The sequence below is a fragment of the Mustela putorius genome, unplaced genomic scaffold (genome assembly GCF_011764305.1).
Source record: "Mustela putorius furo isolate JIRA1106 unplaced genomic scaffold, ASM1176430v1.1 tig00000695_pilon_pilon_pilon, whole genome shotgun sequence".
NCBI lineage: Eukaryota > Metazoa > Chordata > Mammalia > Carnivora > Mustelidae > Mustela > Mustela putorius.
Window position 1 is genome coordinate 2,041,086 of NW_025421447.1, and position 23,096 is coordinate 2,064,181.

The following is a 23,096-nucleotide window of genomic DNA, read 5'->3' on the forward strand; positions in this document are numbered from 1 at the left end:
CTGCTACCAGCAGAAGCTGGTTTCCAGCTGGGAGAGTTTGCTTGGGAGACTGGGCTGGACATAGCCCGCGGCAAACACCTGCAAGAGGTGGAAGGGCTCTCAAGCAAAAGTGGGGGTCCCCAGGGGAGGTTCTTAGGCCACACTGGAGAAGCTCTGCTTGGAGCCAGCTATTCAGGGAACAGCAAGTGAATTCTGTAATGATCAAAATGCCTGTCGATGCTGTCCTGTACCCTGAGCTCCTGCCTTGAAAACTCCTGATCCCCGACCTCTTTCAGCTGTCAAGTTCGGCCGCATGTCCAAGAAGCAGAGGGACAGCCTGCACGCCGAGGTGCAGAAACAACTTCAGCGGCAGCAACAGCAGCAGCGGGGACAGGTGGCCAAGACCCCCCCAGCGGGGGGTCAGGAGGCCGACCCCCTCGCCTGCCCTATAGGGCTCCCTGATGGGCAGCTGCCCCAGGGCTCCTCACCTGACCTGCCTGAGGCCGCGGCCTGCCCCCCTGGCCTACTGAGAGCCCCGGGCTCCTTGTCTTCCTACCCCAGCAGCTTGGCCAAGGCCGGGCCTGACGGGGCTTCATACCACCTGGAATACAGCCCTGAGCGGGGCAAGGCTGAGACTGGCAAGGGCTTCTACAGCACAGGCAGCCAGCTGAGCCCTGACAGATGTGGACTTCGTTTTGAGGATGCCGGGCATCCTGGGCTTGAGGAACCAGGACAGGGCCCGGACAGCTACTGCAGCCTCAGTTTCCACAGCGCCCCAGAGGGGCCTTATGCCTCCCTGACAGAGACTGGTGAGCAATGGGGTGGCGGAGAGGGTTAGGGATGGTGAGGGAGGGGCTTCCAAGAGAAGGGCTCTAGTCATCACCCTGTGTATACCAAACATGAGCCCCAGGGAGCTGAGGGGCCTAGGGGTGGGAGGTAGAACAGGGGTGGGCCAGGCCAAGGATAAGCCAAGGGCATACCCAAAGAGTATGGGTAGGGTCACAGCTGGCTGAGAAGAAGCCTGTGCCTTCCTCTGTCCCCAGAGCACCTGGTGCAGAACGTTTGTAAGTCCTACCGAGAGACGTGTCAGCTGCGGCTAGAGGACCTGCTACGGCAGCGCCCTAACATCTTCTCCCGGGAGGAGGTGGCCGGCTACCAGACGAAGGTGAGGCCAGGAGACCATGTGGGAGGGGCTGGGGGGAGGGTAAGAAATAGCTACCTGCACATGCAAGTGGGCTGGGGCGAAGCAGACAGACACAAGTATGTACCTGCTTTTAAGTCTGGGGTGTGTGTGTGCTTACGCGTCTATGTGTAGCAGATAGATAAGTTTTCCTTTTCTCCTATTGATGTTTTGCCTGGACTTCATCCTACCTCTGCCAGCAACCAGACCTTGGTGTGCACAGCCCTCAGTACAGTCTCCTTTCCCGTCCCCTCTGTGTGATAGCAGTAGACAGAACCCTGATTCCCATTTGTTAAACACCCCTTCTCTGCCGGGCACTTTGCTAAATGCACGCTTCCCAGAAATGATCCTCCACCCTCACCACAGCAACCTACGAGGCTGGCATTTATTTCTGTATTTAACAGACTGGGAAACTGAGCTTGGGGAAGTCACCAGACTTACCGCAGGTCATAAAGTAGCAGAGCCACAGGCACACTGAGATCCACTGGGCTCCAAAGTTTACGCTCTTGCCTATCACACCTGTTCTAAATAACACTCATTGGGCATTCAGTTTTTCCTGCTCTACAGGTCTTTACGGGGAGAGGGGTCAGTATGTGCTTCTCACCTCAACAAAACACAAACCCTTTGAGGGCAAAGCTGCATCTCAGATTTTTGTTTCATTTCCCCACAACAGCTGACTTGGTGCCAGTGGCTGGTGGGTGCTCAGTGAGTGGGACCAAATGACAGGAGTTGACCCCGAGTGTGCATCTGTGCTGAGAATGGGCTGAAAATGCCAGAGTGGAGAGTGTGGGAGTTCTGAACCTCGCGACGGCAGTTTATCAGTCTGGGCTCCCAGGGGCGTGGGAGGGTGACAGGGTCAGAAACGAGGCTACAGTGGGACCCTCCTCCTTCCTTGCAGTCCATGTGGGAGATGTGGGAACGCTGTGCCCACCGCCTCACCGAGGCCATTCAGTACGTGGTGGAGTTCGCTAAGAGGCTCTCAGGCTTTATGGAGCTCTGCCAGAATGACCAGATTGTGCTTCTCAAAGCAGGTGCCTGGAGACTGGGGGCAGGCCTGGAGGGAGGGGGAGCGAGCATGCAGTGGGGTGGGGCTGAGCAGAGGGAGGTGGCTTAGGGAAAGCAGGACACTGGAAGGGCACCTAGCCAGCTCCCTGGCTCCACCTGACTCCTGCTCGCCTGTCCCCCGCCTCTCCAGGAGCAATGGAAGTGGTGCTGGTCAGGATGTGCCGGGCCTACAACGCTGACAACCACACGGTCTTTTTCGAAGGCAAATACGGTGGCATGGAGCTGTTCCGAGCCTTGGGTGAGGGGCAGGGGGAAATGAGAGAGACCAGAATTGGATGGCAAGTCCATCTAAAGCTTCAAGACCCAGGCTCCCTCTTTTCAGGGCAAATCACTCCCCCTGCTCCCAACGCCAAGAGGGCGGGTGTCCTCGGGCGCAATGGCCTCATCTACCTTGCTTATCCTTTCGTTTTTCCCTCTCTCAGGCTGCAGTGAGCTCATCAGCTCCATCTTCGACTTCTCCCGCTCCCTGAGCTCCTTGCGCTTTTCTGAGGACGAGATCGCTCTCTACACAGCGCTAGTGCTCATCAATGCCAGTGAGTGTCGCTGGGCTTGCCTGAGGGACATGCAGGTGGCTGGAGTGAGACAGATGCTGAAGGGCCTGGACCTTCAAATGCGGTTAAATCTGGGAAATGGCTTTAAAGAGCAGAGAGCAGATTTCAGAGGCGCCTCAGGGAGGGAAACACCCTCCAAGGTGGGCTTGGAGAAGTGGGGAGCCGGGGAGCCGTGAGGAAGAGAGGAAGGGCGCCGCTTCCCAGGGAGAGTTTCCTCTGCTCCTGAGCTCTCATGTCACTCAGTTCAGTGAGGCCATACACTGGAATGACCTGGAGATTTTAAAAAAAGTGATTCTTCCCTGGGCTCCACTCCCAGAGACTCTGAGGTCATTGATCTGGGGAATAGCCAGAGCACCAGGATTTTTTATAGCCTCCCGCAGGTGATTGCCATGTGCCTGGGGATCACTGCTCTGTGTAAGCTGGGTTGAGGACCCTGCGCTGTCATGGCAGGACTCGGGGGCCCACCCCCCGGAACAGAGCAGGCTGGGCTGAGCCGGGGAAGGCTAAGAATTTGGAGAACTCAAGACAAGTGGGTCGAGCTACTAACCTGAGTTTGCCCATCAAAATTATCTGTTGTCTGACTCTGCCAATGGGTAGAGAACCTAGACACATCCTTCGAACTAGAGATAAAGACTTAAAAGATGACTTCTGGCCGTTTTATGGAGCCAGGGCAAAAGGTGGTTTGTCTGTTGAAATTAGCCCCAGATGGCTACAGAGGCCCTAGTGCTGGCCTAGGAGGCTTCAGCAGGGCCACTCAGACAGGGCCCCCTCTCATTTTTCCCCCCATAGTGGAATCCGAGCATTGAATGGGCTATGTGAAATATCAGGGTACCAGGGAGAAGGCTGCTTGGAGTCAGGAGATTCAATGTCTTTACTTTTTTTAAGGATTTTATTTGAGAGAGAGAAGACGAGAGAGAGAAGGAGCAGGGGGAGAGGCAGAGGGAGAGAGAAAACCAGGCTCCCCACTGAGCAGGGAGACAGATGCGTGGCCTGGTCCCAGGACCTTGGATTATGACTTGAGCCGAAGGCAGATGCTTAACTGACTGAGCCACCCAGGCTCCCCAGGAGACTGGATGTCCTTATCCATTTCATCTCTCCCCAGCTTTCCTTGTAGACAGCTAGCCAAGCCCCAGGCTCCAGAGCTTCTCATGACCAAACCAGGATGCACATGCACGTGCGTACACATTCAGCTGAGAAGGCCACTATCCAGCACAGATGTCCAAACTGATACACCCTTCTGGGGGCTGTTAACGTCCGTGTTCTTTCTTGTTCTCACTATGGTCCCATGCCCTCCTTCAGACCGGCCAGGGCTGCAAGAGAAAAGGAAAGTAGAACAGCTACAGCACAACCTGGAGCTGGCTTTTCATCACCATCTCTACAAGACTCACCGCCAAGGCATTCTGGCTAAGGTAAGAGCAGTCCTTGAGGTGGAGGAGGTCAGGTCCAGTGCAGGAGCAGGGCCCCCAGGACTGGCAAGGGCCAGGCTCCAAGGTTGGGGGTAGGAAGCCCTTGAGTGCCATGTTGTGTTAAGAGAGCTTGCAGCAGCTCAGGAACCAAGGGGATGAGATGTTGCTTCCATGTGCATAGAGACAGAAGGTTAAGAGAACCTGGAATCGGGAGGGACTGCCAGGAAATAATTTGGCTTAATATAGCCCACACTCACCCAGCACCTGTTTGTGTAAGGCACTGTGGAATGGAAAGATCCCAAGAGGCCGTCCTTGCCCTCACCGAGCGTTTCTGGTCTGGTACAAAGAGGCTCGTATACCAGAGTAGCCTACGGTATGTGATACAATAGTAATGCAATTAACAAGATGCTGCTGTCCCAGACGTGCAGTCATCCTCAGGGCAGCTTAGTCAACAGTACAGGTATTAAAACCTCCTTTTAGTGATGAAGAGACTTAAGCAACTAGTCCAAGTTTGCACGATTGGTAAGTAATAAATGTAAGATTTAATCCCAGTGCTCGGCTACCATATCCCCGTACCACTCATAGGTTACTTCGATAAGAGATAGTGGGGGAATGTTATTACAGCATAAAACAGGAATTAAAAATAATTCGGGGTAAAAGGAGTGGGTCATAAATGCTTCCTAGGAAGGTGGCATTTAAGGTTGGCAATAGACATTCATGGGGGTGGGGCAAGCATTCCAGGCTGTGGGAACCATTGGCAAAAATAAGGAGGCAAAATAGCACATATATGGGGAATAGCTGTGGTACATTCTAACATGTAAGATTGAGAGCTGGCATTGATGAGGGCAGGGAAGTAACAGAAGACAGTCTTGAAATTGGGTCAGGTAGCAAATCAGAGAGGACTTCCAGTGCCATATTAAAGAATGAAGGCTTTATTTCCAGGCAATGGAGAGCTCCGATATCTGGAGAGCTCTGATATCATCAGAGCTATTATTTAGGCAATTTAATTTGGAACCCGCGTAGAGGAACAATTTATGTAATCGTTCAAGCAATGGGCCCTTGCTATGTGCCAGGCACAATGAGTGCTAGGTGCTGAGGATAGAGATGACTTACACAACATTGTAAGTCTGAAAGAACTTCTGGTCTCCTCACCTGGAATACCTTTCTGATTCTTCTTTGCTTGGCTAAACTTCCTCACTTTCAAGTGTCCCCTCCTCTGGGAATATTTCCCTAACCTGGATGAGGTGCCTTTCCTTTGGGCTTCCCTCTGTGTAGTAGCACTTAAACCCATTTTAGGAAAACGGTCTAATTTGTTTGCCTTCCCACCCTAGCTAGTAAAAAGTCCGGTCGGCCGGATTGGAAGGAGAGACTAGAGCCTGGGAGCACAGCTGGAAAGCAGATCTGGTTGGCTTCACCTTCAGAATACAAACCCTCCACCATCACACCTAACCCCCAAGTGTTCTCTTGTGGCCTGTTAGGCCCCCCAGGCCTCGCTAGGCCATCCTGCAGGAGGGCCATTTAGCACAGGTTTCAGTCCTGCTGTAGCCACCCATCCTGCTGAGAGGCAATCCAAGAGTCTGTCACGGCTCACTGGCCTCATGCATGATATGACCCCGACTTCTTTTCTCACCTCCTCTCCTCCCACCGACCCCTCAGTCACCTGTTCAGCAGCTCTGGCTTCCTTGCCATTCCTTCAGCACATCACACACACGTGCATCTCAGGGCTTTTGTATCTGCTGTTCCCGCTGCCCGGAAAGTTCTTCCCCAGTCTTCCAAATGGCTCCATCTCTTCATTCTGGAGAGGTTTTCCCTGACCGCCTGAGGCAAAAAGCCCTCCACCCCTCACCCGGCAGAACTGTTTTTAAAGAAATTCTCAAACTTATTATATATTTGTTTTCTGGATCCTTCATTAGAATACGCATTTAATAAAGCTAGATATTTTATTTTATTATACTTTATTTTATCCAGTGACATATCACCATAGCCCATCACAGTGCCTAGTTGAGTAGGTTCTCAACAGTTAGTGATGAATGGATGGCAGATGAAGCTACTATGGCAGTCTGGACAAACTCAGACTAAACCAGAAGAAATGAGAAGACTATGAATCCAAGAGATATCAAGAGATCTATGTGCCTGGTCTTCTCTGACTGCCCCTTTCCTAGGAAACTAAGTGGGGGGAAGAGGCAGCAGCTGGTGAGCGGAAGCTGCAGAGGTTGAATGGTTTTTTCAGCCTTTCTCCAGTGAGGTCTCCCTGCCTGTGTCTCCTCATGGGTCTCTGGGCCTCTTTTGTTCCCCTCTGGCTGAGTACTGGTACTGGTGGTGTTGGGTACCTGCTTGGAAACCATTTATAATTCAGAGAGGTAGTGAGCATTTGTCATGTGCCAAGCATTATGACAGGAACAGAGGATACAGAGAGGGAGACGGAGAGAGGGAGACAAGGAGAGACCCTACCTAAGGAAATTAAACCTAGCTAGGGTGGGAAAGCAAACAAATTAGACCGTTTTCCTAAAATGGGTTTAAGTGCTACTACACAGAGGGAAGCCCAAAGGAAAGGCACCTCATCCAGGTTAGGGAAATATTCCCAGAGGAGGGGACACTTGAAAGTGAGGAAGTTTAGCCAAGCAAAGAAGAATCAGAAAGGTATTCCAGGTGAGGAGACCAGCAACAAGTAAGGTCCCAGGGGCATGTGATGGACTACAACAGAGCTGCAGGGCATCACTCTTCTAAGAGCAGATAGTGCGAATTAGAGTACTCACCAGGGTTCATTTCAGGAATAGCAGGAATGTAATGGGGGCGGTTCACTCAGAAAACACGCACCTGTCCCGCAGCAGCCCTTGCTTGCCTCCGGTTTCCTGAACATAACCCCCCTGTGATGAACTCTTACCAAGTCCCTCTTCCAGTGCCAAGTGCAGAGGGGGAAAGCAAGGCAGGCTGCCCTAGCCCAGGGAGGAGAGAACATCTTTGCTCTGGGGAGAAGGTCAGAGTATTGACCCTCCTCCCCTGTTAACCCATCTCCAGCTGCCACCCAAGGGGAAACTTCGGAGCCTGTGTAGCCAGCACGTGGAAAAGTTGCAGACCTTCCAGCACCTCCACCCCATTGTGGTCCAAGCTGCTTTTCCTCCACTCTACAAGGAACTCTTCAGCACTGAAATTGAGTCACCTGAAGGCCTGTCCGAGTGACCTGGAGGAGGGACCCCTTTCCCTGCCCTACAGCCTACTGGCCTTCCTCCCGGATCTCATCCCACCTTCACATTTTTCTTACCTGTGCCCCCGGAGGGTGGTCCCTGCCTGTTCTTGAGGGGTGTGCAGTTGCTGAGACTGGTTTTCCCCCAAAGGCTTGCCTGGCAGTGGGCCAAGAGCCAGAGGGTGGCGATGAAGGAACACCATCTCCAGCCTCAGCTTTGTTGTGTCTCCTTTCCCATGACCCTTCACCCCCAGCTTCTGAGAGGCCTTGGGTGGCACATAAGGACCTCCAGAAGGACCTTGGTGTCCTCAGGACACTAGGCAGATCCAGGACACCCTGGATGAATAGAACTCACCTCTGGGCTCAGAAGCTAAGAATAGGACTTTAAAATACCTCATTCCATTTCCCCGTGGGCTTTGGCTGGTGAAATATGTCAAGCTCAGAGACTGATGGCTGAAGCCCAGGAGAACCTGTACATAACATGAATCCAAATCTTTAGATTTTCTGTTTCCCCCTGTCTCTTAGCTCAGCAAGGAAATGGTTGGGCACCCTGCCCTTTTCCCAGGGTCTTTAAAAACTAAAAAACAAACAACAACAACAACAACAAAACCGGGATATGTGGAGAATACGGATGGAATGGGGGTAAGGGGCTGGGATAATTTCTTTATGGCATTTGGGTACAGGGATAGGATACAATTGGAGGCCAAGAACATCACAGATAGTTAGAACTCAAACCACTTCTGTGCACTTTAGAAATAGACTTCAGGCGTCAGCACAAATCTGAGGAGAGACACACATCCACATACAAGAAAACATACACTCACAAACTCAAACTGCAATTCTCTACCTCTACCTCTGCAGACACATTTAACCTAACATGATTTCCTCGAGGTCACAGCTCAGAGGTAATTAGTGGTCTCAGGGAAAGAGTCCCAATCCTGAGGGACCCTAGAACATTCTCATGGTTTACCAGTCCACAAACCTTAGACCTGGGGTGGCCCAAACTCAATCCCAGCCCCAGTTGTCAGCATAAGAAACCCCAAAGAAGAGGTGATTGGATACTGGTCAGTCAGATGCCCACAGACGAACCCCTGGAAGAGTCATCCTTCATTGTGTGGAAAGAAAATAGACGTCATTTCACCCCAACTCCAGCAGAGGGGAGACCAGGGAACAGGACAGACACCTGTGTGTCTAGTTGTGATCATGCCACAGAACTTCTCTTGGCTTTACAAATCACTGTGAGCCCTCCTCTGAGGGATAAACAGCCAGTGATGTGGGGGTGTTGTGTTCCTCTCAGGGGAGGGGTTTAGTCAGCTAAACATAAACCCCAACTTGTGCTATTCTTCATAAAATGACTTTAAAGCCCATAGGTATGTGTGGCAGGGACAGGGGCAGGGGTTCTTAAATCCGATTACAGACAAGCTGCTCTCCTGTCTCATTCCTGTGTGGAGACCCAGGTTTCCAACCCAGCGACCCATGAACATCAGGAGGCAGCCCCCCACTCTGCACAGCCCTCCAGGGAGGCCTGAGAGCTGCTGCTCAGGAACCCCCACCGAAGGAGTCTCAAACTAAGCTCCATGGGAGATGTTCCGGACTGAGAACTTTCCCCACAAAATGCTACCCCTGGGGGACATTAAGACTGAGAGGCTGCACAGACTCTCCCTGCATCTGGGAGACTAAAAGACAACCCTGAGGAGGGTGCTGGGCCCCAGAGCTCCCCAGGGGGGAGTCAGGATGTCCACAAGAGACCTTTTCGAGTTGCTGGCTGCCTCTACCTCCTGACCCCTCCTGGACCCCAAAGTCTCCCTGTGCGCTCCCCACCCCTTCACCTTCCTGTAGTGGCGCTTGCTGCAGCCCTCCCTGGTTGCTTTATTTATTTATTTTGCACCAACAGGGTTGCTGCAGACTCATTCTCGCCTGGTTTAAAAAGAGAGAGAGGAGAAAAAAAAAAAAAAAGGAAAAATGCTTTCTGGCTCTTTTCTCTACCTCGGTCTTGGCAGCAGCGGCCGCAGCAGCGACAGCAGCCACAGTGGGCAGGCGGGCGGGCGGGCAGCGGGTGGCAGGTGGCGAGGAGTGAGACATACCCAGAGGTACAGCCAGCCCCCACCCCGGCCCTGGGGTGCAGCTTGAATGGGACGGCCCCCAGCCCCAGATAGATGCAATGTCCAACTTGATGCTGCCCTCCAGCTTCTCCGGTAAGTGACCCCACCCCTTGTCCCAAGGCTGCAGCTGCCCTTCTCTATAGCATTCTCAGAGACATGGCTAGACCAACATGCCTGTCAGGCTGGAGGGTTTGTGCCCCTCTTGTCCCTCCCCACCAGCTGTCCCCAGCACCCCCCCCTTCCCCTCCTGGCTCTGGTCAGCCATTGATCTTGGCCCCGCTGGACTTCAATGGGAAAACTAAAATGTCCCAGAGGCCCCTGTGGGGAAGGACTCTAAGGAGACCTCCGTCCATCTCCCCAGTGCTTCCTCTACCTCTGGGATGGATTTTTCCCACATTTCAGTGTGGAAATTCCAGAAGTCTTTCCACCAAGAGCCCTCTCCCCATGCAGGTCCCCACACCTCGGTCAGGTCTGCTTTAAAAGGGATAATCCAGGTTCAGATGTGTTTCTGGACTGCCACATAGACGCAAGAAGAAATTTTCCTGTTCCCTGAAGAGATGCTGCCCCAGACCCCACCCCATTTCGAGAAATAAGTGGTTCTGACACCCATTTCTTCCTGCAAAAGTGGCTGGAAGCCAGTCCTGTAGCCATGGAGACTGGCAAGGGAAGTTTGTGATTAAATTAGCCACCTTAAAAATAAAGAAAAGGGGTTGTCCCCAGATCCCCCAGCCCCTGGCCCAGCAGGCTTTGGGGACCAAGAGGAAACTCACAGGAGTAGGAGGAAGGGAAGCTGGGTTACATGCTTCACTGCACTTTTGCTGAATGCACAGCAAAAAGGATGAGCAGGAACTGCAGCAGTTGTGATAAAGAGCTAGCTGTCGGGTGGACTTCCCAGAACAGGCACAGGGACAATGAGGGACACTGGGACACATCTGTCCCATGCCAGAAATACCTGCTAGGTTGGGCTGGGGACAAGAGGAGACTGAGAAGCATCCCTGGCCTGCCCCATGCACTTATCTCTCATCCCAAGCCTGGGGACAGTGTCCTGCCTCCCTCTGCCTCTCTGATCTTCAGTTTCCCACTACCACAGCAGGAGCGCCACCAGAACAGCCCTTCTAAAGGGGGGCTGTGAAGCCTCATTTCAATCAGGATCCAGGGATGTGATCCCTCCCGAATGGGAAGAAGTCCTACCATCTCTTAAACTGCCTCTTCTAAGTTCCACATGGGAGAAAATGGGACGTGTGGGAGAAAACTGACCCTGCAGGGCCCAGACAGCCTGAAGCCTCAAAGGCCATCTGGATCCGCAGCTAGAAAGAAACCCAGGCAGCCTGACATCCAGGGAGCATCACTTGTCTCTAGTCCCATCTCTTTAGCCCTCACTTGCCAATTCCAATACCTCCCCTCCCTTGTTCAATGCCCTGTTGACATTGAACAGGGGAAGCTGAGGGTGAGTTCACCATCTACCAGCCCCTTCTCCTCTAGCACCTTGGTCACTCCCTGGTGGCCATTCTGCCCACCATCATCATGATTCTGCCGAGGCCCTCGGTTCCCAGAAAACTCACTTGCAGTCCACAGGCTCTGCACACGGTCTCCCCAAGCAATCGCTGTGCCGGCCAAGGGCTCGCACACTCCCCACCCACAGCAACGGGCCGGGTGCTGTCTCTCACCTGTCTATGCATCCCTGGCTCACACTTGTCTCCTGTGTATCACTTGGACAGCTGAGCCCAAAGGGGACAAGAGAGCTCCCTCAGATTAACACCTTGGACTAAATCAAAACACCATCGAGGAGGAATAGAAGAGAAGCCTGAGACTAAGGACCAAGCAACGACCTCAAAACTTGGGCATCCCTTGGGTCCCTCACATACCCCAGTGTCAGCCACTAGGGGATCACCCTTAGGGTTCTTGTGAGGGACTCAAGTGCCCCCTGCAACCTATATTGTGGCTGAGGTGCAGCTTGGCTGTTGTCCACACGGGCATTTCAGGGAGATTAGATCTTGCTCATTCAGGGCCCCAGGCCAGACTGGAGAAGGGCAGAGGGGCAATAAGTGCAGCCTGGGGGAACAGAGCTGAGCAGGTTTCCCAGCCTTGGAGGACTCAGTCAAGGTGAGGACCTCACTCCAATCTTAATCCAAGGATGTGATTCCCCCTGAGCTAGGGGGGAAAAGCTGGGGCAGATAACACGGGAGAACAAGGGTCAGCAGAGAGTGGGAGGGCAGGGCTTGGGGAGAACAAATATCAGGGAGAAGGGACCAGAGTATTCCTGGATCTCACAGATACAGGAAAAACCCAATACAGGAAGACTCAGAGTTACTTCCTTGTTTCCTGTCCCATCCACAGGAAACTTTCCCCACTGGAGTCAGGCTCAACTAAGGTTCCATGAGCCAGTAAGCACTTGGCCTGGTGTCCAGGGCTAGGGGCAGGAGGAAAATAGAGATTCTCTGAAGAGGAGGCCCAGGAGGTACCCAAGGAAGTAGTCCACCGGTGGTGCTTCCCGGGTCTCCACCCTACTCGCTGGCAATGCTGAGACAGATAGCTCCATCTCTCTCTCCTCTAAGTAGGCCCAGGGAAGGCTGGGGTCACCATCACCTGAAGTCACTTTCCATAAAGGGCCGTATCATCATCTATTCCAGGACTGAAGAGGGTATGGCCATGGCCACAGCTCGAAAGCGAGCCTGGCCCCCTTGGCCCCCTCTCCTGTTCCTGTTCCTTCTGCCCGGAGGGAGCTGCGGTGGGTGCCCTGCTGTCTGTGACTGCGCCTCACAGCCCCGGGCAGTGTTTTGTGCCCATCGGCGACTGGAAGCTGTGCCTGGAGGACTCCCACTGGACACTGAGCTCCTGGACCTGAGTGGGAATCGCCTGTGGGGACTTCAGCGTGGCATGCTCTCCCGCCTGGGCCTGCTCCGGGAGCTGGACCTCAGCTACAACCAGCTGTCCAGCCTGGAACCCGGAGCCTTCCATGGCCTCCAAAGCCTACTCACCCTGAGGCTGCAGGGCAATCGGCTTCGAATCATGGGGCCTGGGAGCTTCTCAGGCCTACCAGCCCTTAGGCTGCTGGACCTTCGCCTCAACCAGATTGTCCTATTCCTTGACGGAGCCTTTGGGGAGCTGGGCAGCCTTCAGCAGCTGGAGGTGGGGGACAACCACCTGGTGTTTGTGGCTCCAGGAGCTTTTGCAGGGCTGGCCAAGCTGAGCACCCTCACACTGGAGCGCTGTAACCTCAGCACAGTGCCTGGTCCAGCCCTGGCCCGCCTCCCGACACTGGTGGCCCTCAGGCTTCGAGAACTGGACATCGGGAGGCTGCCAGCTGGGGCACTCCGGGGCCTGGGGCAGCTCAAGGAGCTGGAGATCCACCACTGGCCATCTCTAGAAGCCCTGGAGCCTGGGAGCCTGGCAGGGCTCAATCTTAGCAACCTGGCCATCACCCGCTGCAATCTGAGCTCCGTGCCCTTCCAAGCGCTCCATCACCTGAGCTTCCTCAGGGTCCTGGATCTATCTCAGAACCCCATCTCAGCCATCCCAGCCCGAAGGCTCAGTCCTCTGGTGCGGCTCCAGGAGCTCCGCATGTCTGGCGCATGCCTCACCTCCATCGCCGCCCATGCCTTCCATGGCCTGACCGCCTTCCACCTCCTGGATGTGGCAGATAACGCTCTTCAGACCCTAGAGGAGACAGCCTTCCCTGCTCCAGACAAACTGGTCACCCTGAGGCTGTCCGGCAACCCCCTGACCTGTGACTGTCGCCTCCTCTGGCTGCTACGGCTCCGCCGCCGCCTGGACTTTGGCACGTCGCCCCCAGCCTGTGCAGGCCCCCGGCATGTGCAGGGGAAGAGCCTGAGGGAGTTTTCAGACATCCTACCTCCAGGGCACTTCACCTGCCAACCAGCCCTGATCCGAAAGTCCGGGCCGCGATGGGTCATGGCAGAGGAGGGGGGGCATGCTGTTTTCTCGTGCTCCGGAGACGGAGACCCAGCCCCAACTGTCTCCTGGATGAGGCCACAGGGGGCTTGGCTGGGAAGGGCTGGGAGAGTGAGGGTCCTAGAGGATGGGACGCTGGAGATCCGCTCAGTGCAGCTACAGGACAGGGGAGCCTACATCTGCGTGGTCAGCAATGTTGCTGGGAATGACTCCCTGAAGACCTGGCTAGAAGTAATCCAAGTGGAACCACCAAACGGCACCCTCTCTGACCCCAATATCACCATGCCAGCTATCCCAGGGCCCTTCTTCCTAGACAGCAGGGGGGTCGCTATGGTGCTGGCAGTGGGCTTCCTTCCCTTCCTCACCTCCGTAACCCTCTGCTTTGGCCTCATTGCCCTCTGGAGCAAGGGCAAAGGCCGGGTCAAACATCACATGAACTTTGACTTTGTGGCCCCTCGGCCCTCTGGGGATAAGAACTCTGGGGGTAACCGGGTCACTGCCAAGCTCTTCTGACCTTTCCTTCCATGGTGGAATTCCAGCCAAGATACCAGAACGGAAGAGAACCAAGGCTCCTTGGACCAGAAGCTAGTCCAACACTCGCCTGCCTCATGCCACTAGCTAAGGATGGTCTGCCTCCCCCTGCTTTTGCAGTTTGAGGGTCCCAGGGAGCAGAAGATACAGATGCGCAGTCAGCCCAGCCCTCCCCAACCACCCTTCCCCCAACAAAGCAGGAAACATCCCCAAGGCTCCAGTCTACTTGCTCGCACTTATGCCCTTTAACAATCACTACCAGCTGCCAACCACAGCTATAAGATTATTGCAGAGGTGGGGCTGGGAAGTGCGGCTTCCTTCTCAGTGTTTCTGCTCCTCAACCAGGCAGTCTCCCTCTTTTTTTCTGCTCTGTCCCCTCCCCAGGCACAAGGAACTAGGGCCAAGGACCTTAGGGTAGGAAGATGTGAATGTGCGATAGCAGTGGTGGGGTTGGGGGGAGGTCACACTACACATTGGCGCTATGTCTGCATGAGCCTCTAATACCTGTCCCATCTGTCACATCATTAAACTTGCTGCCAAATGGCCATGACAGTTGCAGCCTAAATGAAGTGTGATATCGGGAGTTTTATTTCACTCTTTTTCCCCCTTCATTGTTAGCAAATCTCTCCCTTCCTACCCTTTCTGCCTGCCCACTGAGCATGTATCCCAATGGGCTTGCCTGATATACAGGCTTGACACAGAAGGAGGCCCAGAGATGTTCTGTAGAGACTCCTATCTATTTCAGTTTCAGCCCTTTCCCTGTCCTCTGCATCTGTGCAACTGGAGAAGGAGAGGTCCTCCACCTTCCAAGAGAGCTGCTGCAAAAATACCAGCCTAGGACACCCAGCTCCTTCACTTCTTTCTCATTCTTATTGGGGTCTCCTAATCATGATCTCCCAATCACAGATCCCTGGTTCCCTGGAGGAAAAGTATAAAGGGAACTCCTAGAAAATGCCCAACGAAAGCAAGGATCTGCAGTTGTGCTAGGAGAGAGTCCCAGAACCCAGCAGGACCAGGCTTGGAGAAAAGAGGCAGGAAGAGGCACCACACACTGTAGTGAAAAGCAGAGGAAAGAGGCAGCAGCAGGTTCTGGCTGCCTAGTTAATTTCCACTACCTTTCTGCAGGTGCCCCTTGTTTTCCTGTTTAGTGCAGCCCCAGTGGGAAGCTGTCTCTGGATAGAGGTCACTACTGAACAGAGATCCCAGGTACAGAGGAGGGGTGGGAGGAGCTGCTGACTGCCTCTGAGTGTGCTTCAAAGAGAAAGCAAGGCAGAACCAGAGAAAAGGAAAGATTCGAGAGGCAGCAGCACCAGCATCATCAGAAGGGGAGGAGTGAAGGGAGAGGAGGGGCAGGGAGGAGAGACAGAAGTGGGGAGTCATGTGGCCCTAGGGAGCCTCTCTCTGCAGCAGCATCTGCTCAGTGTCCTTAGCTCCCCTCTGCCCTCAAGAGCCCCCAACCACCCCACAATATGCAAGCATCATGAGCCTCCTAGCAATTCCTTCTGCTCGCGTCCTTGCTTCGAGGAGACTCCACTAATTAGAAGATTCCCAGCTCAAACTGTCCCTGACCGAGAGGGGAGCAGGTGCCCTCCAGGAGGCAGCCAGACTTGACCAGCATGCAAGCTCTTCAGTGGGGCCCAATGAGGATATGAGAGTGGACCAGAGGTAAGAACCCACCAGGCTGGGGAGTGAGGCTGGAAAATCCAACAATCTTGAGAAAACGGTATCCCTGAGCTTCCAACCTCATTCCCCCAAACCCCAACCCAATTCTTTCACATCCTAGCAACTGCCCCTCTCCAGTTTGTAAGGCACCGGAAAGGTTTCCCTGGCACAGCCCTTTCCCCTCCAAAATCTTCCATGCACAGGTTAGTAGGTTGGGACTTGGGGGTCTAGTACTAGAGGTCCTCACTCTAGTTGCCCACTCTGCAATGCAGAAGAGGGCAGAAGCAGCATTGCTGTGCAGACAAATCTCTGGAAAGCCCCCAGAAGCAGTGGGGAACAGATGACGTGCCCTAGAGCAGACGATGCAGCTCCCCGGGTCCCACAGTCTCTACAACAGCACTGCCCAAAGGCAAAAGAATGTGAGTCACCCATGTAATTTCAGATGGTCTCGTATTACATTGAAAAAGCAAAGAACCCAGAGATACCATAACATTTTGATACTATATTTTATTGAACCCAGGGCACCCAAACTATTATCATTTCAGCATGTTATCAATATGAAAATTAGTAATGAAATAGTTTACATTATTGTTTTCATATTACATGTTTGAAACTCAGTGTCTATTTTACACTTATAGCAAATCTCAATTCAATCACTAAATTTTCCCAGAAAGATGCGAGCTGTTCATAGGTTTCATAAAAGTCATTGTTGAAAAGGGGGGTTCACACATCCACGTTGTTCCAAATATATTAAAAGTTTTCCAATAACTAAATCAAGTATCAGTTATAATATTTAAATGTAGTGCTCGAGAAGCACGTTCAGCCTGAGGAAAATGCCCGTGGAACTACCACCAACTAACACCCCTTGTTTTCCCTACACAGTTTTTCCTAAAGCTCTTTGATGTGGCAAGGTCACTGTGATAAGCACTTCCACAGCTTGTCCAATCACCAGCAAGCCAGTTCCTTATCTTACCTGCCTGGGGAGGCTGCCCTCAGCCCAGGTGTGACTGCACAGGGGTGTGTGTGTGTGTGTGTGTGTGTGTGTGTGTGGCTGCCCTCAGCCCAGGTGTGACTGCACAGGGTGTGTGTGTGTGTGTGTGTGTGTGTCTCAGCCCAGGTGTGACTGCACAGGGTGTGTGTGTGTGTGTGTGTGTGTGTAGAAGCATGTAAATGCAACTAGGGACACGTGCTAGTGGTGTGTGTATGTGCGAGGAGATTACTAAGGACCACATAGTGGGGGCAACCCAACAGAGGCTCTTCACAGGGTCAAACAAATTGAGGGAACTTGCTCAAGGACACACACTAGTTAGTGAGGCAGCTGGTTTTGAACTCGGGGTTGTCGGGAATCAAAACCCAAATGCTTCCCATTAAGTATGCTGCTTTAGGGGGCGCCTGGGTGGCTCAGTGGGTTAAGCCTCTGCCTTCGGCTCGGGTCATGATCCCAGGGGCCTGGGATCGAGTCCCGCATAGGGCTCTCTGCTCAGCAGGGACCCTGCTTCTCCTCAACTCTCTGTCTGTCTCTCTGCCTATTTGTGATCTCTCTCTCTGTCAAATAAATAAAATCTTTAAAGAAAAAAAAAAAAGTATGCTGCTTTAGTCGTTGCCTGCTCCTTTGACCCCTCCCCAGGGCCTCTCCATGGAAGGGTCTGACCTGGCTCCTCTTCCACCCCACCACTCAGAACAAGTCCCTTAGGGGGACACAGCCAGCTGTTGGTCCTCCCCTGCCTTCAGGAACTAAGGTGCCTGACTCAAGAAGCTGGGGGTTGTTTGGTTGGTTGTTACCCTTTCTTCTCAGTTCCCTCTCCAAATGTCCTTGCTGCCTCTGCTCCAGGGACTGGCAGAAAGGGGCAGAAATTCCATGGATCAAATGGTCTGAACTGAAATCCTGGGTGCCAGCAACAGAGCCTCTCAAAATTTGGAGTCTTCAGACTTCCTCCTTTTCTGGGTTCTAATGTCAAAAACCTCTTAGGTTATAGAGAGGCTGCTCGGTAATTTCTAGTATGGTAGAACAACCAGAAGGTCTACCTTCTGCCCACCCCTGCTTGACAGAACCTTCCTGAGATTACCTCATTCTCCCACTCTCCTCTCTTCCATTTCAGACATGGTCTCACCTAAGCTGAGAGAAACTTGGGCCCCTAAATACTCGGGCAGCATTTGGGCACTCCCCATTTTGGTCCTTGACACATTCCAATTTCTCTATTTCCTATGCTATGCTGGATCCCGGATTCAATGATGAAAGCCCTGCAAGGCAATGATCCACAGCCTTTTTGGAATCACAGACCCCTCTGAGAATGCCTGGAGTGAGCTATGAAAAAAATGCTTATAGATTGTCCTCAGTCACCCTGAAACCATCACAGGCTCCATGGAAGGCAGGTGAAGAAGCTCTGCCATCAGAAGCAGGGGCAGGGAAGGCTGAGGACAAGCCTATACTCTTTAGGGTCCATCATAGGCAAGGAGAAAGGCTGGGAAGGACTATGGCACAGAATGGATGTTAGCACAGGTCAGGGCAGCTTCTCCTCTCCTTTGTTCCCCTCCTCCCACCAGCTTCCAGCTCTCAGTGGGAGGCAGGAGAGTTCGGGGTGGGGAGGGAATTTTGCCCAAAGAAGAGAGTGTGGTGGTGATTCAGGATGGAGAGCATTTGATATCAGGGACTCCTGAGTCCTCTTCCTCCAAATTTCTCTGTAAGGAGAATTAAGTAGGAAGACATAGAGCTGAGTGGTGGAGACCAGAGAAGTAGAGGACACCTGCCACAATTCATCCATCTGCTCTAAAGACTAAAGAGCAGCACAGCATAATTGGGGATACTTAGGCCCGCCCTCTGGGTTACTGGTTTCAGATGCAGAGCCTTGAGTCATGGGGGAGGATGGGGTAACTCCTACAACAGACAAAGGGAGAAATGAATGCTGTTTTCTAAAAACCCAGCTGGCTGAATATTGTATGCCTGGATTACTTGCCTGTTGTCCAAGAAGAGAACTCTTTAAGCAGGAAAGGCTCTGGAACCAGGCTACTGCCTTTGAGAACCTCTCACTGCCCAGCCTTCTAGCTAAGGTCCACTTTCCTGCTTAGCTTATTGAATGGAAACACATGCTCACTGAATGCTCTGGAAAACCCAGACCTTATGTTAACTGGTATCACCTACTCCTGCACCCTTCAAGGGAAGACCCTTCAAGGGAAGAGGACAGACTCTTCAAAACTGAAAGTAAGGACACAGAAATTGCAATTCATTCAATCCCAGCCTCATAACGCAATCTTTCAATCCTGACTCGGGCTCTTGGAGGGGTGCATGAGATGACAAATCCCAAATAGGATTTGAGAGTTTGAAATCCTCTCACCTAAACCTGTCCCTTCTACTGCCAACCTCTCTGTTCAGCTAATTAAAAGTTAATTAGAAGTCAACACTCCTTCAAAAAATTTCTGTGGAAAGGGATTACACCTGGTTTTCTGCTGTTCTGATTAAGAAATTCCTCCTGTGGTTAATTTGTAATCCTCGTTTTTGGACTTCCACTTCATATCCTTTTTGCCTACCACCTCTATTGGAACTAGAAGATAATGGGTCCATAAAGCAGGCCTGTACTTTTTATAGCAACAATGGTTATTCTTGCTTAGGTCTGAACTACTGGTTTACCTTTTAAAAAGTAAACGTGGCTACTGCAATCAAGGCAGTCAAATACTGAGGAATAATCTTAACAAGAAATATGTAAAGTCTATATGACAAATACTTTAAAATGCTGCTGACAGAACACCAATGGCTTAGATGGGTATGTAGGAAGATCTGTATGACAAATACAATTCTCCCTTGGGTAAATTAACAATATGTGGTTCCAATCAAAATAAAATTAACAGTACAATCACAAAGTACCTTGGGGTATATTCTCGCAATATACTACACAGTAATGAGAACGAATGGACTAAAACTACACACAACAATACTGAATCTCACAAAAATAATGCCAAACAAAAGAATCTAGACATAAATAAGTACATATTGTTTGATTCTCTTTATACAGAAAACAAAAAGAGGCAAAACTAGTTTGTGCTATTAGAAATCAAAAGAGCCCACTACTCCCTTGAGGGGAGTATTGACTGAGAAGGAACACAAGGGTGGCTTTGAGTGGTAATGTTCTGTTTCTTGATCTGGTGTTGGTTACACAAATGTGTTACTTTTTTGAAAATTCATCAAGATGTATTCTTTTCAGGGTGCCTGGGTGGCTCAGCTGTCAAGAGTCTGCCTTCCACTCGGGTTATGATCCCAGCATCCTGGGATGGAGCCCCATATTGGGCTCCTCCTTCTCCAGCTCCCCCATGCTGGTGTTCCCTCTCGCTATCTCTCTCTACCATAAATAAAAATCTTTAAAAACTGTATTCTTTTCATCTGTGCACTTTTCTATATGTATATTATACATCAATTTTTAAAATTTGGATGAGAAAATATATAATGTACATTAATTTTAAAAAACCAGTATGGTACTAGAATTGAAAAGAGATCGATAGAACACAAAAAATCCAGAAACAGACTTGAATACATATGGCAATTTGGGTCTTATAAAGGTAGAATTAAAAAAAAAAAAAAAAAGGAGGAAATACGGGTTCATTCAATAAGTAGAGATGAATAAAACAAAGCTAAGTTGGTTATCTATTCACACTTTTACACCAAAATAAATTCCAGGAGAATATTTACATACAAAAAAAGACACGATTAAAGTATTTTTTTAAAACACTGGAGAATTTCTTAATAATCTTGGTAGAAGGCTTTTCTAAATATTATAGGAAACCAGAAGTTATTTAAAAATAGTGATAAATTCAAATACATAAAAATATTTGCCTAGCAAAAATACCACCATAAGCAAAGTAAAAAGACATAGGAGTGTTGTATTCACGATGGTCGTTTAATGTAGGGGTGGAATCATGGGGCGTGGAAGAGTCTCCCTCTCTGGTGATTTGCCCAGCTCCTAAGAGATTGGGGTCATTCTGTGGGAAGGGAGGAGTCCTGTTCTCTGCATCATGTGTCCCCCCAATTGAGCGATTCTAGAGCAGAACACTGGGTACAGACAAATGTAATACCCACGCTCTGGTTAGGCCTGGGGGCCTATGGACATGGCAAGCCCCGTATGAGGGCTCTTGTTCCAGCCAATGAGAGGCGTTACTTGAATAGGGGACTCAGGCTTGCGTGTTTGTGCCCAAGGCGGCCCTCAATCATGGGCGGGGCCTCATTGAGCATGCAGGTTTCTCCTACACTGAACGTTGGACAACATGCCAACCACAAGGTTTCTTGCGTTGGGGGAGGAGGAGTTCTTATTTCTGCATCACGTTCACCTCTGGGCAGTGATTGGAGATAAGGTCTAGGTTCTGAAGCCTGAAAAGCAAGGTTGGGAAGAGATGACCACCTAAGGCCATTACGTGTCCGATGTGTTCAGTTTGGGGCCAGCTTTCTAGGTGTCGTTCAGGAGGTCTGCGCTCAGGCTGTGCCAGACAGGGCATTAGTGCCCACATAGGCTGTATAATTGCAGTACAGTCAAGTGGCGTGCAGAAGATAATCATTTGGGGTTTCTCGGTAGCCCCATATGGCAAAGTTTTTCTTCTGGAGGGCAGGCAGAGTGCTGCATTGTGGCTCCGGAATTGCCAAACTGGAAGGCTTTGGGCCAGGAGTGTGAGGACGGAAATCTGAGAACACAAGCTAAGCTTAGGATTTATTATACAGATAAACATCAGCCAGATGAAGTATACTTGAGTATCAATTTAATGTGAAAGGACTGGTTAAATATGCCTTTAAAAAAAGATTTTATTTATTTATTTGACAGACAGAGATCACCAGTAGGCAGAGACAGGCAGAGAGAGAGGAAGGGAAGCAGGCTCCCCGCTGAGCAGAGAGCCCGATGGGATCATGACCTGAGTGAAGGAAGAGGCTTTAACCCGCTGAGCCACCCAGCCACCCCTGGTTAAACATATCTTAATACATCCCTCAGTCTTACTGTGAAACTATGAAGCACATACATATGCTGTGCTGGTAAGCTATCTAGGCTATATAATGGCAAGAACAGTACGGATAATAAATATAATATAATAATAAATTATCAACTGGGAAAAAAATATATATATATGAATATATGTGCATGTTTACTATAGAATATCTTGTGGGGGCGCCTAGGTGGTTGAGGGGGTTAAAGCCTCTGCCTTCCACTCACAGTTCATGGTCCCAAGGTCCTGGGGTAGAGCCCCGCATTGGGCTCCCTGCTTGGGAGCCTGCTTCGCGCCCACCCCGTCCCCCCGCCGCCTCTCTGCCTACTTGTGATCTCTGTCAAATAAATAAATAAAATCTTAAAAAAAAAAATAAAGAGAGAGAGAATCTTGTGGGAAAAAAAAAATACAAGAATGTGGTAAAACTGGTTGCCTCCTGAGGGAAGAGAGACCTTATTCACCGTAATAACCGTTAAAGTCTATGAATTTTGTAGAATGTGTATTACTTACTCAAAATGTACATTTTTAAAATTAATACAAAGCGAAATCCTGAGGCCCAAAGGCATCGCTCTACTTGACCAAAGATACCATCTGGCGCTCCTTCAACAAGCACGGAGTGCTCATCGTGAGCCAGAGCGACAAAAGATAGTGCCAAAGACCTCCACGTTACGAGGAGCGTCCAGCCCCGCGTCCCCGGGTGAGCCCGGGGGAGTGCGGGGTCCGGCTCGCGAGGCTCCCAGACCGCCCGACGGCGGTAGCAGGGCCCAACCGTCCTTAACGGTCCACGGTCCGGAACAGCGCCTAGAATGCCCTCTCCCCAAGGAAACCGCCGCCTGGGAAAGCCCACCCCCTTTGCCGCGCTGCACAGAACGGGGCCCCCAGCCGTGCCTTTGCTCCGGTCGCCAACACGCTCCCCTCGATCCCTAGGTAAGGGCGAGCCCCTGACGCCCGCACTACCCGTAGCTCCCTTACCACGGGGCGCTCCAACTCGGGTCCCTCTCCATCTCCCCAGCTGCCGTGGCCGTCTTCATCGTCTGTTCACTCCGAGCACCTCTTTCCCCTCAACCTCTCCATCTCTACCGAGCCTGTTTCATGTTTAAAAAAAAAAAAAAAAAAGTTTTCCATGCCTCCTGTGTCCCTTCCACAGTATTAGGACCAATCAAGGCAAAAGATCACGGAGGAAAAGTGGCGGAGCATCGCCATCGCCGGTCAGGAGGCTGCTCTCCCCACGGTAACTGGGGTGTCGGTGACACTAGCTTTGTACAAAGGCACTAATTTTTTGCGAACGGTGACAAGCATGCGTGATCCCACGCCCTCGCACCTTGGTCCCAGACTCAGGAGCGCTGATTTTTTTCCCCCAGATTAGGGGACGTTGAAGCTTCCTCGGTAATTGGACTAGAGGTGGGCGGGCAGGATTCCGCGAAGCCTCTAATTGGCTGTTTAATTCTCAGCAGGTGCAGTCTCAATTAACAACGTCTGATTTCCCTGGCTCCTATTGGGTGACGTGGTGGCCGGCTTTGAAGTCCATCCGGGTAATTGGGTATCGGCACGCAGCGGCCCCGTCGTTCA

At 51.5% G+C, this 23,096-nt stretch overlaps 2 protein-coding genes and 1 long non-coding RNA gene across 4 annotated transcripts in view; 2 read left to right on the plus strand and 1 right to left on the minus strand.

Annotated features, from left to right (window-relative positions):
- The window catches only part of RORC (RAR related orphan receptor C), a 22,346-nt gene extending 14,767 nt beyond the window's left edge, over positions 1-7,579 (plus strand). Inside the window, exons 5-11 of one of the 2 annotated variants that reach the window (XM_004776681.3) lie at positions 276-788; positions 1,023-1,144; positions 2,058-2,190; positions 2,355-2,462; positions 2,647-2,757; positions 4,075-4,184; positions 7,200-7,579. In XM_004776681.3, coding sequence (XP_004776738.2) covers positions 276-788; positions 1,023-1,144; positions 2,058-2,190; positions 2,355-2,462; positions 2,647-2,757; positions 4,075-4,184; positions 7,200-7,361 — 1,259 coding nt within the window. In that variant the 3' untranslated portion in view covers positions 7,362-7,579. Of the gene's footprint in view, positions 1-275; positions 789-1,022; positions 1,145-2,057; positions 2,191-2,354; positions 2,463-2,646; positions 2,758-3,877; positions 3,967-4,074; positions 4,185-7,199 lie in introns of those variants that run through there. The other variant, XM_013047994.2, reaches the window with a different exon arrangement.
- On the minus strand, positions 3,963-22,974 carry LOC106004119. The gene is made up of 3 exons (XR_001176992.2): positions 22,849-22,974; positions 22,500-22,612; positions 3,963-4,085 (listed from the first exon to the last, which is right to left on the minus strand). It is a non-coding gene; the product is annotated as an uncharacterized LOC106004119 (long non-coding RNA).
- Positions 7,778-14,585, plus strand: LINGO4 (leucine rich repeat and Ig domain containing 4). The gene has a single exon (XM_045083062.1). It carries the CDS (start codon positions 11,985-11,987, stop codon positions 13,890-13,892), a length of 1,908 nt encoding a protein of 635 aa, XP_044938997.1. The 5' UTR covers positions 7,778-11,984; the 3' UTR covers positions 13,893-14,585.
- Positions 22,975-23,096: the final 122 nt, after the last annotated feature.

Excerpts from the sequence above, each read along its gene's own strand:
- LINGO4 (XM_045083062.1), top strand. The coding sequence starts at position 11,985 with ATGCTGAGACAGATAGCTCCATCTCTCTCTCCTCTAAGTAGGCCCAGG.